This window comes from Heloderma suspectum, chromosome 1 (genome assembly GCF_057233095.1).
Source record: "Heloderma suspectum isolate Gila_16-S chromosome 1, 16-S_ref, whole genome shotgun sequence".
Taxonomy (NCBI): domain Eukaryota; kingdom Metazoa; phylum Chordata; class Lepidosauria; order Squamata; family Helodermatidae; genus Heloderma; species Heloderma suspectum.
Genome location: NC_139458.1, coordinates 13,231,727 through 13,246,551, shown reverse-complemented (window position 1 = coordinate 13,246,551; position 14,825 = coordinate 13,231,727). Strand labels below are relative to the sequence as shown.

At 48.2% G+C, this 14,825-nt stretch overlaps 1 protein-coding gene across 1 annotated transcript; it reads left to right on the top strand.

Annotated features, from left to right (window-relative positions):
- Nucleotides 1-4,507: 4,507 nt before the first annotated feature.
- On the top strand, nucleotides 4,508-14,169 carry LOC146356927 (homeobox protein SIX1). Its single transcript, XM_084826545.1, has 2 exons — nucleotides 4,508-5,125; nucleotides 12,628-14,169. The coding sequence occupies exons 1-2, from the start codon at nucleotides 4,566-4,568 to the stop codon at nucleotides 12,917-12,919; spliced, it is 852 nt and encodes a 283-aa protein (XP_084682671.1). The 5' UTR covers nucleotides 4,508-4,565; the 3' UTR covers nucleotides 12,920-14,169.
- The last annotated feature ends 656 nt before the right edge of the window (nucleotides 14,170-14,825 follow it).

Here is a 14,825-nt window from a genome sequence, read left to right as displayed (position 1 = left end):
CCAAGCTAACCGTTCAATACACAGAACGAATCTGTGTAGGGATTTTAACTTTCACCTAAGCCCTGTGGCTTTTGCGCACAGAGAAGCATGCAAATCCTCTCGGATCCACCACGCCTAATTTGCATGGACCCAGCCGCCTAGATGGCAACCTTAGAGAACCTCCAAGACAGCACCAAAGGTCATCTAGTCCAGTCAGGCGAGTAAACAGGAATGGGTGTTTTTTTTTTTAAAGATGGTGGGAATCCCCTCGCACAAAAGACAGAAGAGAAATGTAGGTAATATATTAACGCCTATTTACAGCGTAGTCTCTTGTATGTCTACACAGAAACAAGACCCGCTGTGTTCAAGGGGACTTACTCCCAGATAAATGGGATCCTTTACCTATGGACACGTTGGGACTACCCCCCCCCCTTGAATTCAGTGGGACGTACTGCTGAAAAGACATTACACTGTTGCGGTTCAATCCTATATAGGTCTACTCAGAAGTAAGTCCTATTGCGTTCAATGGGTCTTACTCTCAAAAGTGTGTGTTTAGGACTGCAATCTTAATTGCGTTACAATCAACGCAATTAAATAGACTACCATGTACATGGTTTTCCTTATATCACTGCAAGTAAAAAAAGCCACACGGAGACCTGCTTAAAGAAAGATAGCAGACCTTTCAGGGAGGGCCCCCAAATATCCCTGAACGGGCCTGCCCCCTGCCCCACTCTGCTCCCCCCCCCCCATTTAACTTCACAGCGGAAGCCATAGTCGTCACTGCCCGGGCGCGTGCGTTCATCTTCCCAGGATAAAGGTCCTACTTAACCATATCCCAAACCGACACGGGTATAGATTCCAACCTCTTCGACATTTCAACGCGTGGAAGGGGTGGGAGATTAAAACCGCTTGGAATAGTCGTTTATGCCGAGGCGGGGAATGCGCCTCATTCAAGTGAATAAATTATGAACAACACCGAACCTCAGATCCGATTCACAAACCGGTTAAGCTGAGGAGAGCTTGGATCAAAACCAACTGGAAACGAAGCGCTGCAACCCTAAACCTCCTGCCTAATATTGCAATGCTATACGCATTTACCTGGGAGTTACCTTGCTTCTTTGCCTGGCGCCCTCCAAATGTGTTGGACTACAAATCCCATCATCCCCAGCCAACATGGCCGGCTTCACCTGCCCTAGCGCCCCCCTCCCCATCTGCAATATAATATAACGCTAGAGTGATGTAAGTCTTACTGAAACGATGAGTGTAAAGCACTTGGAATATGCCAAAGCGCTATATAAATACTAAAGTATTATTACAGCCACTGAAGCCCATTGGACTTGCTTCCAGCCAGGTAAACAGGTATCGGGTTGAGGTGGACGCCCGATTGATTGCAGCAGCCCTGTTTTCCGAGTGTGATTTGGACCCCACTTCAGTGGGACGACCGTCCGAATCCTTAAGCACCCCTACTCCGAAGTAAGCGAGCCCCTTCGTTGCTTTTGCCGCCACAGACTTGAAACCCTCGAAGAAGCCGAACTGTAAATCGGTCTTAAGTCCCACTGTAACTGCGTTCTGGGTATCCATCTTCCAATACATTTGAAAAGGCACCCGCTCCTAATAAGCACCTCCGTTAGCCACTTATCTCCTCCGAGATAAATCCAGCCCATAAAGGCGCTCCCTTTTCGCGCTATCTGCTGGCGCTGCTTCGCTTATCTCGCCTTCATTGTCCTTATCTCAGACTCTGCTACTGACAATAGATTACCTTTGTTTGCGGAAGCGCTAATTGTTTTTCTTACATCCCGCCCCCCGCCCCCCCATCATCTTCCTCTCCATAATTGCTTTTTGAACCAGGCGTGCAGAATGGGGATTAGAATTACAGTGAGGACGCCGTTTATTACGTGCGGGCAAGATGGTAAAATAACGATATCCCAGGAGTTCCTTTGTATCCCTCCCGCCCCGGCACGCCAGGGCTCCAGTCCCCTGGCAGCACGATCCTATGCATGCGGTCTGCGCGGAAATAAGTCTGAGCGGCGAGGTCGGCGCTTGAGAAGAGGGCTGCCTGCAGCTGTGACGTCGTGACTTGGGCCTGGGCCCTACTCAGCTCCAGCTGAGAGCTATACGTCCCAGCGGCCACCCGCGGAAGCGGGAAACCCAGCCTCGAGCGTGGTTAGGAGGAAGCCACTTCGCCACACCCAAGGCAAGATGCTTAGGATCACGGCAGCCTCATTAGGAGGCCGCATCCCGAATTACGCGGAAATACCCTGTATTCAGTTTTAGTGGAGTACGACCAGTTCCATGCAATATATTGGGGCTGGCCATGAGAAAATGGGCAGGTTGCAAAGCCCAGGAAACTTACTCCAACTTACTGGCGCCCGTTAAGGCTGCTTTGTCCTTCTGGTCAGAGCAGAGCATTGACTCAAAGAGGCCCACTCCGCGTGGTGGTGGCAGGTATGCTTACTGAATCTCAATTCGTATTAACACAAGATACACTTTCTATCTTCTCGTTCCCAACCAGGCACCCTCCAGATACGTTGAACTACAACTCCCATCATTCACCTCTATCATATGCTGGCTGGGATTATGGGCATTATAGTCCAACTCATCTGGAGAGCGTCAGGGTGGGGAAGTCTGGATTTAAAAAACCACCCGTGACTTCGATAATGCGAATTCCCACCCATTTGGACAATTACTTCTGAGTAGACATGCATAAGCTTGGCCTCTGGACAAATTCTGAATGAAAAAGGGAGACAAGGGGAGGTTGGGGGAGGCTGACCTGGTGTTGAATGGGGTGCAGCTGCCCCTGAAGGACCAGGTCCACAGCCTGGGGGTCATTTTAGACTCCCAGCCATCCATGGAGGCTCAGGTATCAGCTGTGAGCGGGGGGGGGGGGGCACTGCACCAACTCCATCTAATACTGCAACTGCGCCCCTACCACCCTAATCATCTGCTCCCATCAGTAGTTCATGCCCTGGTCTCCTCTCACCTAGACTACTGTAATGTGCTCTATGTGGGGTTACCCTTGAATACAGTTTGGAAGTTGCAGCTGGTGCAGAACTCAGGGGCTTGCCTGATTAAAGGCAGCCATGGGGAGACCACATCACTCCAGTGCTGAAGGGATTGCACTGGTTACCAGTTGTTTCCCCGGCCCAATTCAAGATGTTGGCATTGACCTTTAAAACCCTATATGGTTCTGGCCCAGTCTATCTTAAGGAGCATGTCCAGAAACACCAGGGATGCTGCTCAAGGAGATTGGCCTAGGAAGGCCTTCTGTCTGTCCCATCAGCCAGGACAGCTAGGCTGGTGAGATCTAGGGAAAGGGCCTTTTCTGTGGTGGCCCCCACTCTGTGGAATTCCCTCCCTAGTGACCTCCACCATGCCCTGTCTTTGATGAACTTCCACCAGGCTTTGAAAACCTGGCTGTTCAGGTGGGGATTTGGGGTGGGTTAGGGTTTTTTAGAGCAATGTTGTTTTGTTTAGTTGATCATGTAAATGTGTTGTATTTTGTGTTGTTATTTGTATCATAGACTGCCTAGAGTGGCCCAGTAGCCAGCCAGATGGGCGGCGAATAAATCTAATAAATAAAATAGAAAAGTGGAGTAATACGTACTTCCTCCCAGGAGGCAAAGAATGACTATCATTTTTGTTGTTGTTTTGTTGTTATTAATAACAACAATAATAATAATCAAAAGATAACCAGGCTACTTCCTACCCTCTTAAGGCAAAGTTACGATGCTCCTTTAATTATTTATCACGCGCCATAAGCTATTCATCTGGGGCATCATTTATTCATTCTCAACATTAAGGTAATTAAATATGAGCTCACCGGGAACGAGCAGGTCTGAAAGGGGGCGTTGGCCAGCTGGGGAAGAGATGGACCTGGGGAAGGAGGGCAGAGAGGGGGGGGGCCGGTTGGTGGGCTGGCTGTGGGTAGGAGGCTTTCTTTATTTTAAGTCTGCAATAATTGATTTGCGCAGAGTTTAAGTTCCCTTTAGGTGACACTCGAGAAGCGGCTCATATTGCAGGGTCCTGACGCGTCTCCCCTCTGGGGGCAGACGGGGGAGGGGGCTCTATCTGCGTCTCTCCTCTTCCCTCCCCCGTCAGTCAGTCGGTCACCCGCGTCGAGCCGGAGCGCCGGCGGGTCCCCTCGCCCAGCTGCGGCCGGAGTCTCGCCGCGCCGCGCCTGCCCCGGCCGCGCCGCCGGCCGCGCGTTCCGATAGGGCGCTGGAAGTATCCAATCCAGGCGCCCGGACGCCGGGGCGGCTTTAAGCCCGGCTGCGCGAGGACGCCCGCGGAAGTCTCCCCCGGTCGCGGTGACCGGCCAGGCGCCTCCGTTCCCTCGCCGCCGCCGCCGCGCTCCTCGCCTGCGCCGGGCAGGCCTCCCGCCCTGGATTCTGGCCGGCTTCCTGCGGCTTTCGCTTGCGGGAGGGTCGCCGCCGCTCCGCGGCGAGGGCGGGCGGGGAGGCGGACCTCGCGGCGGGCGCAGCGCCGGGCGCGCTCTCCCGCCCGAAGCGCCCCGCCGGCCCCCGGCGCCGGCCCGCCCAGCGAGCGCCGGGTCGGGGCCCCGCTCCGGCGCGCTCCAGCGCGGGGCCATGTCGCTGCTGCCGTCGTTCGGCTTCACGCAGGAGCAAGTGGCGTGCGTGTGCGAGGTCCTGCAGCAGGGGGGCAACCTGGAGCGGCTGGGGCGGTTCCTGTGGTCGCTGCCCGCCTGCGACCACTTGCACAAGAACGAGAGCGTGCTGAAGGCCAAGGCGGTGGTGGCCTTCCACCGGGGCAACTTCCGCGAGCTCTACAAGATCCTGGAGAGCCACCAGTTCTCCCCGCACAACCACCCCAAGCTCCAGCAGCTCTGGCTCAAGGCGCACTACGTGGAAGCCGAGAAGCTGCGCGGGCGGCCCCTGGGCGCCGTGGGCAAGTACCGCGTGCGGCGGAAATTCCCGCTGCCCCGCACCATCTGGGACGGCGAGGAGACCAGCTACTGCTTCAAGGAGAAGTCCCGGGGCGTCCTGCGGGAATGGTACGCGCACAACCCGTACCCCTCGCCCCGGGAGAAGAGGGAGCTGGCCGAAGCCACCGGGCTCACCACCACCCAGGTCAGCAACTGGTTCAAAAACCGGAGGCAGCGCGACCGAGCGGCGGAGGCCAAAGAGAGGTGGGTGCTGCTCCGTCGGCAACCGTAAGGTCGGCCAAAGATCAGGGATCATCTAGGGTGCGATCCCGTGCAATCTTCCTTGGGCCGGGTGTTGGGGTGTGTGTGTGAGAGAGAGAGAGAGAGGCCCCTGACCTCAATGGGGCTTACTTCCGAGTAAACACGCGTAGGATCGCGCCCTTAAGTGTTTGTTCTACACCAGGGGCAAGCAACGTGGTGCCCTCCAGATGTTTTGGACTACAACTCCCATCAACTCCAGTCAGCATGGCAATGGTCGGGGATTATGGGAGTTGTCTTTCAGAACATCTGGAGAGCCACGGGTTACAGGAACTGTAATTTGACCGTAGTTAGTATTGGTAACAATAAAGTATGGTGCGATCCAGCCAAAGGTAAGCATTTTTCCGCGTATGTGTAAACCAATGTGACCTGTGTAGTGCAGTCCTCGGTGTCTACTCAAAAGTAAGTCCACCGAGTTCAATGGGATTCCTTCCCAGGTAAATGGGTATAGGATTGTAGCCTTAAAGTACTTAACCTTGGGTCGTATCTTACACTGTTGTTGTTATCACTGGGCAAAGCAATAATTTCCTAGCACCTACAAGTCCCCTCTGGCTGCACTCCTACACGAGTTAGGCTAAACTCGTATGCTCATTTACCCGACTGGAAAGAAGACCCACTGAACTCAATGGGACATACGTCTGAGTAGACAAGCATAGCGTTGGCCTGTTCAGTTACGTGGTTCGAAGCCCTACGGTAAATAATAATTAAAAAAAACCCGATGGGCCCTTAAGGCTGAACTTTGGCCGGACTGAGCCGATAGACGGGCTCTTGTCAGGGGCTCTTGTGAGGGTTCGCCTCATTTCTTAATTCTCTGCAGCGCCTAGCACATAAATCTAAATGCGTGTTAAATCGTCAGGCCTGCTTTTGCCCCAGAGGTTGCGTCCTCTGGTCAGCGCATCTTCAAAGGCGCACCAAATCGCTCATTTTCTTCCCCAGGCTGGTGCTTCCAACGGTGAGAACCCAGTCTTCCGTCTATGCTATGCCCGGTGGACAACACCGCCCCCCCCCGCGCGCGCACACACACTTTTTTGTCTACATCCTATAGCAGACTGTTGGCCCTCTTCCGCTGAGCTTCTGTCTCAGCTCAAATCAGTGTTCTTCCTTAGGCTGGGTGGGATTTCAAGAGAGCAGGGAAACTGGACCGCCATAGCAAGGGTATCGCATCGCCAAGGGATTCCGTTCGCCCCCGTGTTCCCCATCTTTTTTTTCTTCCCACGGGTGCCAGTCCAGTGCTTCTTGTGCTTCCTCTAAAATGTTAGAATCCAGATTCCTCCATCTGCTAGCCCCGGCAGCCTTGTCTATTCCTGCTTCTGCTGTCTGTCCCGTGCCACCCCCCTGCCTCCATCTCTCCCACAGCAAATTCTCACTCCCATATCATGTATGCCTCCCAGTGGTGTGTGCGTTTGTGTAGTAGGATGAGGCAGACGCACGAAACTAAACTTGACCAGGAGTAATGGAGGGAGGGGGCACAAACTATCTAAACCCCACGTTGTTTATGGCTCCTCCAGGTTTATTGTAGGGTCAAACGTTTCCAGACTGGTTTGTTGTATCTCAATTTGGCGTTATTTGAAAACCGAAAGGAGCTCCAAGGCGGGGTTGCAAGCCACGGCTTCCCTTCCAAACGGGTTCTTCTTTTTTTACGATTATTATTATTATTATTAACGATTATTTCATGCAACCAATATACAAGGAGAGGGGCGAAGCCTCGGCTGAATCTGCACTTCAGTTCTGGAGGTCAAAAAGGTGAGAAGGATGGAGAAGCTAGAAGGGAGTTGCAGCCAAGTCCCAAACAGTTTTACTCAGAAGTAGGTCTGGCTGTGTTCAGTACTGCGTAAGCAGGCGTGCTTGGGTGAATGATGGCAGAGTTTTAAAAACGGCCACATAAGTGTTTATGACTTTTAAAAGAAGTCAGCAAAAGGTTAGACGGGGAGGTCACCTTCTGAGCAGGCCCGTAGGCTTTTCTACACACGCACGCAGGCTCCAGTTCCAAGCGTGCTTTTTTTGTGCGATGAAAATATAATCGTGGAATTAGGATGAATCCGGCTGAAATGAGAATCCCATTTCTCTCCTAAGAGCTGCATTCTTGTACATACTTACCTGGAAGTAAGCCCCATTGAACACAGTGGAACTTACTCCTACGTAAAGGTGAGCATAGGATTGATCCATCCTCATCGCTTGCGGACCGTGAGGGGGTTAATAAAAGGAGAGAGTTTGCGGGGCGTCGTTTTTCTTCCTTACAGTCCTAGCCACACCCCAGTTAAATGGAAGTACTTGACTTTAAGACGGTTTACATGTGTTTAGGATTAGGGTGTCAGTCCCATTGATGGGTCCCAGATCCGACCCACACAAGACTCCGTTCAGAGATGCCCACAGTGATGATGGTTGTTATTCATGTCCTATGGAAATTCAGTGGAGTTTATTTCCACCCTGGCACTAAATATTTACATAGTCGCGCCAATGTACTCGATGGAGCATTACAGAGTAAGGAGAATTGGGGGGGGGGGGATATAGGTCCGTTCCCCTGGGAGGTCACAGTCTGCGCTGCGGAAGAAAAACCACAGAGAGGGAGAAAGAGAAGGTTGCAAGAGAAGAATCTGCCGTCCTAATTGAATCGTGGATGGACTCGGGTGTTACACTTGGCTGCCGCTAAGCCGCAGTGGGGGCTAGTAGTTGGGCACACTCGGCGTTCAGCTTCTGAGATTGCAAACCGGAGCCCGGAAGAGAGAAAGGAGAAACCGGAGATCTGTGAGAGCCGGCTGGCTGCTCTGCCGAGATCAGGCATGAAGTTACCCCTGTTTGCATTACCGTGTTGCCCTCCAAAGTAAATGGGTATTTGTGAAAGGTGTTTCACCTGCAGGAAACATTCATGCAGTCCTTAGGAAACCGCCCATCAGGACCTGTTTAGTTAGAAATGGAGGAAAATCGCTTTCTTTCAGAATATTTGTTCTTTATTCTTTCTAATAATAATAGAATAAGATATTATTCTAATATCTTTCAGAATATTAGAATAATTCAACAAAACAAAACAAAACTTTTGCCTGCATGACAAGCAAAAGCAGCTGCATTGACCTTTAGCATGACCAGGATCAAAACAATAAAATACAACAGAAATAGGGGGTTAGAGGAAGGAGGCATACGGAGGTTTGTGTGTCCAGAAAAAAGGTCACAATCCTCTGCCCACTGAATTATGACGTGTGAGTACTTCTCATTGAACTCTGAGTAAGAATGGTTAGGATCGGGTCTCCAAGTCAAAAAAATTTCACAAGTAAATATGGTAAAGCTGTAATTCCGTACACCCTTAACTTGGGGGTAAGCCAGAAGGGCTCTACTTTTGAGTACATTCATGAGTGATCTGTTGCACCAGGCCCCTTTGAGACTGGATGGCGTCAGGTGTGAACGCTGCTGAGGTGGGCTAGAAAGCAAGGAAGGGATTTTTTTAAAAACCAAAAACAAAACTGAACGTAGTTTTAATAATAGTTTGGTTATTATAAAGCAATAAACCTCCACATTTCAATAACTGAAAGAACATCTGAGCCAAGAGAGGGTAACCCACAAGCCCTTTGATGCTCCCTCTTGCTATTCCGGCGCTCTTGTGAATGTCATCCCTGTGCGATCAGAAGAGGATTTTTTTTAAAACATACGTTCTAGCCAATTGATAACGTTATCCATTACATGGCTACTCGGAGGTAAGTCCCACTGAGTTCAGTGGAGTTCACGCCTAGGTAAGTGGTCACAGGACTGAAGCCTCAAGTGTTAACTTTCCCGGGAAATGGCGAAACCGGATGAACATGCCTCTTGCGAAAATGGTCTTTAAAATGGCCTTTCTGGTTGCTTTTTACCCCGTATCAGACACATACCAGATTGCAAAACGTCCTCAACATTTTTAACAAACATTTTCTCCCCATCTTCAATGTTTTGGAGCGGCTTTTCAAACCTTTTCTGGCATTTCAAACCTTTTCGTCAAGAAAACCTTTCGTCTTTTTCTTGCCGGTATAATGTACGAACGCCAACCAGCCCCATCGCCTTCACCTAAGCTAACACTGACATCAGTTCGGGTGAGACAGTTCTCTGCAGCTGTCTAAACACAAGGACAAACGTGGCAGCTGTGTCGATGAAACCATTATAAAAATATGAACCGCTTTTCAGAGAATTATAAAGCATTTCGGTTTTCTCTTCCTCCGAAACCGCCCACTATATCACACCTGAAACCATGGACATGATCCGGCCAATGTTTAAGTGCTTTGGGCTGCAACCCTATACACACTTATCTGGGAGTAATCTCCACTCGATTCAATGGGACTTCTGAGTAGACATTATAGGATTGTGCTGTTAGAGGCCCAGTGATTTCTGTGGGAGACATTCAAGCTCAACTCACTGAAATTAATGGGTTGATATAAAAATGCTTAATTTCGGATTGAGTCCTGTGTATTTCTATGAGTGCCTCTGGTGCGAATGAAGAGAGGTGTGTGTGGGGGCGGGGAGGTGTTTTGCCTATCTCATAACCCCCCTGTTGCACATCCACAAAGCAGATTCTGAATAAATTTTGTTGAATGTAAATTACAACTGGTATTTGTGCCGCGAAAATTCTCAACCAATTTCAGTTATTGGCTGTGGGGAACCACTTAATCCGGATTAAGAAATGCAGAATGGAAGAGATGAATAAGACTCTTCAACACTGCCACTCTATATTTCTTAATCCGGATTAAGTGGTTGTACACTGGCAATAACTGAAATTGGTTTAGAACAACCCATGAACATGGATCGTTGGGGCGGAGGGGATATACCCACTCTGATTGTGTAAAAAATGTGTGCGGACTCCGGAGGCGTAACTAATCTGCTTTAAGAGATCTCCAGTATAGAACCCCTTAGTATATTACTTGGAAGTAAGGGCTACTGAAATCAATATGGGCTGCCTTCAAGTGGATATGTTTAGGGGCTCAGTTGTTTACCAATGAACCTGAAACATTCCCTTGAGTTCGATGGGAGTCGTACCCGGCGTTTCAAAAGCCCCTAACTGGAAATGAAATCCCATTCATTTTAACGGGACTCGCAGAATCCTGACAAGCGGAGTGTGGCCCCGATTCCTAACATGCCGGCGTGGAAGTAAAGACCACCGACTGCAATAGGAGTGACCAGTCCCTAGTATTCAGAATCGCTGCATAAGAAGCCCCGAGGTCAGTTTTGGTATGGCCAGGGTACTCAGACCTGGGTTCAAATAGTCGTCTGTTTAAAGTTAGGTTGAAATCCATTTAGATGGGGTTACCTAGCTATATCCATGGAGTTTGCAAGCGAAAAGAACTGCCTGGCGGATCGCTCGCCATGCCTCCCATTCTCTACGTGCTTGATTGAAAGTAAGGCCCACTGACCTCAGAGGGGCTTTCTTCCGATTAAACCTGCTGAGGCAAGATAGGATCAAGGAGACATTAAAAGCCTTGGCTTCATTTATACCCAGATGTATGCGAGATGTTCTAGCTGGTGGATAAGCTGGATAGAAGTGTGCGCTTAAAAAAATATTATAATTAACTTTCACAGGCCTGGAGAGAGATTTAGCCACATTTAGAATTAGAGCCATGGAAATCAGTTGAACTTCATCTAGTCATGACGACCTTAAATCCCATTGATTTCAATAGGCCCACTCTAAATATGACTCAGTCCGGATCCAGCCCAGAGTTTTGTAACAAAACGGTAGTTAGGGGCAACACAAAGCACTTCATCCGTCTCTCTGCTGGCTTATGCAGAAGAGATCCTGTTAACCTACCATCTCAGGATCCCGAGATAACTTGGTTATCTGCATCACTCTGCTAAGCACCAGGGAGGATTTTACCATCCATCAGGTGCGTGTCAAACGGTCGTGACCCAAATGTACAATTAGGCAGCAAACTTAATACACAGAAAGCTAGAAGTACGTTCCATTGAGCTCTGTGAGACTTACTTCTAAGTAGACATGCATTAGATTACCTGCATGTTTTGGTTTGAAAAGAATGTTCCTTTTGGAAACGGGAATAACTTTCACTCTCTGACTGCGGTCCCCCAACATCAGAGGGGAAGCATGCTCCCAACCCCCGTTATAAGATTCAGCCCTTGGCAGCCCCTTTAATTTGGGGGGAGGGGGAATTTCTTCCAGAAAAATGTTAGAAACCTCAAGATGGTTTATTATCCACAGTCTAAGTTAATCAAAAACATTTGCGGCCACGATCCGAACCGTGTTCCGTAGTGTTCCATGTTTATTTTATTTTTATTTTTTTTAAAGGTGGTTAAAGATATTTAGGGCAGAATCCAGACTTTTTTTTTAAGCATTTTCTTTTTCTCTCAATTTCAGTGGAAAAACATGTTTATGTCTCCCAATGATTGCAAAGGCGCTTAGACTCCAACCCCGTGCTCACTTACTTGGAAGTAAATGGAATAGGATTTACTTCTGAGTAGACATGCATAGGATTGCACTCCTTTTGTTGGCATGTGCCGTGGATCCAACTGCCTCTTCCCGTCTGTGTTTTTACTATGTGTGTGTGTTTTAAAGTGGGATCCTGGGGTCCTAGATTGCATTAAAAAATATTGAAAGCAAGTTAAATTGTCCTCGCTTTTCCTGTCGCTTCTGTTCCCACGCTGTTACACCCTGATGTAAACCTTCTACTTTGGATACAAGTCCCATTCATCTCAATAGAGCTCACTTACATTAAAGCCGAGACACGTTCTTGGATTTTCATTTGACTTTATCCCACAGAACACTACAGGTTTTCCATCCTCCCAACCCAGAGCATAGGTGTGCTAAAGACTGTATCCTTATAAATAAAGGGTGCAATTTTAAACATACTTACTTGGGAGTAAGCCCCATTGAACTCAATTGCAATAACTTCTGAGTAGACATGTTTAGGGTTGCACTGTTAATTTAATATGATTTTAACTCAGCCCTATGACTGAAGTTCTCCGATTTCAGCCAACAGTACAGGTGATCAAGAGTACGGCCTTAAAGCTGCGATCCTATGCACGCTTTACCTGGGGGCAGGCCCCATTGAACACAGCGGGACTCAATTCTTAAACAGAAATAGGATCCGGCTGTGTGACATATCAGCCACCCGATCCTATGTATGTTTCCTTGAAAATAAACCCAGGAAAACAGATTTGAATGGGACGGTATTTTGGATAAAACATTGCACTGAAATACGTGGCAAGGCTGCTGTGTGGAGCTGGCGTGGATGATGGTATAACACAGCTTTGAGGATGGGCAGTTTGTCTTGTGATTTAACTGCACACACTTACGTGAGAGTAAGCGCCATCAAAGCAGCTTACTTCCAATGCCAGGCCTAAAACCTCTTGCAGGGGCGAGTGACTTGCACTGAAATTTAATCAGAGTGGTGTAACTCTGTGTTTGGCACCTCTCTTTCCTTGCAGTTGCAACCCACTGGGTCTATGACTAATTCCTCCACCTTTCTCTGGCTCTCTCTTCCCAGGGAGAACACCGAGAACAACAGTGCATCCACGAACAAACAGAACCAGCTGTCTCCCCTAGATGGGGCCAAGCCGCTCCTGTCGAGTTCGGAAGAAGAGTTTTCACCCCCGCAGAGTCCGGATCAGAACATTCTCCTGCTCCAGGGCAACTTGAGCCATGCCAGGAACTCCAGCTATTCCTTGACCGGGTTAACTGCCTCCCAAACGACCCACAGCCTCCAGGCTCACCAGCACCAGCTGCAGGATTCCCTCCTCGGACCCCTCACCTCCAGCTTGGTGGACTTGGGCTCATAATCCAGAGCAACTGAAATGCAGCGGGGTCGTTTCTCCCTCCAGGAATAAGGGGACAGTGTCACGACAGGTTTTTTTCCTCTTAATTTTGTTTTCCCAGAGTTTACCTGGTGATTCTTAACAATGACTTTTAAAAAATCTCTTTTGAAGCAAACCTCCTCCCCCTCCCAGCAAAAAGAAAGAAAGCCCCTCTCCACCTCTTTTTATCCAACACTACTCGCATGATGTCTTAGCCATAGCCAAAGATAACACCCCACAGACATGCTCACTGGGCACACATTTTTGCCCCCTCTCCATGCGTATTCCTTCCAATTTACTTCTTAAGCTCTTACAACTGGAATAAAATAAAACAAAACCATGTGTAAAAGATGGCGGGCACCACCCAGCCAAGTTAAGCACTTAGGCCCCATTGATGTCAATGCATGGCTTAAGTACAGGGGACTTGAAAGTACTTAGCCTTGGCTGGATTCTGTCTGTTTCCTTTCCTGTAGAGGAGAAATTACATACATATATATATATATATATATACAGTGAGAAATATTTTACAGCAGGATCCTAAGCATCCTTACTCAGAAGTAAGTCCTGAACCACTAACATCAGTTAAATGGAGCTCAGTCCCAAGTCTGCATAGTATTGCAGCCTTACTCTCTAGCAAGTGTGCTTAGGGATGTATTTTTAAGAGGTGGTGGGGGTGGGGTTGTTGTCCTTAGGGAAAAAAGGGGAATGGAGGGGTGGTGTACCAAAATGTTTATTTTGAAAGGGAGATCTGGAGAGGGCAAACTACGTTTACATTTTTCTTTTTGGTCAGAGTTAGTGTTCTCAAAGGATTTTAAAGTAGTTTAAAAAAATAAAAAGAATGATGCAGTATTAGGTGAAGAATGTAAGTGCCTATGTCTTAATGCAGATGTGTGAGGCCTTTATGTTAGAGTAAAATTTAAATGTGACCATACATTCATGTCAGTCATTTTTATGTTTGTGGTGAATATAGGAAATGAATCCATGTGACTTTTTCAAAATAAAAAACACACACAACAGCAACCAAGTAGGAACAATTTACCTGGACATCTATCCATAATCCACACTCTTTTTATAGGTTTTCTTTCTGTCTCACTTTGTCTCTTTCCCCCAATAGGTTGGCTTGCAAAGGTATGCAGAAAACAAACAAACTGGCAATTTGATTTTGTTACCGATAGTAGCATGTGTTTTCCTTTCCAGGTTTCTTGTACCCAAAGAAGTCTAAATTAAATAATGATAAGATTAAAAGACTATCATTTTTATTTATACACCAATAATAGGCAGTCTGTATTCTCTTTCCCACCAGCCCCCCTCCTATTATTCTGTCTATGCCTGAAAGTTACTGAGGTTGGGGTTTAAATCTGTTTACTCCCGTGTAATCTCCTTAATGTTTCAATGAAGGCTCTTGAAGAGGAGAGTTTGGGGCTAGAAAGAAGGAGTTAAAGACAATTCAGCTGACACTGTTTAGAAAGAATTCATGGTTAGAGAGAATAAATGGCAGACAATCCAATTAAGCACATTGAAGTCTTTAGTGCTCTTAATAGGAGAGAGTTAAAGGCAGGCTTAATTGATGCGCATAAGAGCCAATGGGTTATTTAGGAGCTTAATCATGTGTATTAGCAGTGGTGGCATGTTGTTGTTGTTCAGTCCTTGTGTCCGACTCTTCGACTAGTCGTGTCCGACTCTTCGTGACCCCATGGACCATAGCACGCCAGGCCCTCCTGTCCTCCGCTCTCTCCTGGAGTGTGAATCCGGTTTGGGTTTAGTTGTGACTGTTTCTAACTGAAACCTGGAGCAGATTCACTGCCCCATTGACATCAGAGCCACCAGCTTCCACGGTTTATTAGCGCTAATGGAACTTACTCTCTTTGGTTTGCAAACTGACTCTGAAGTA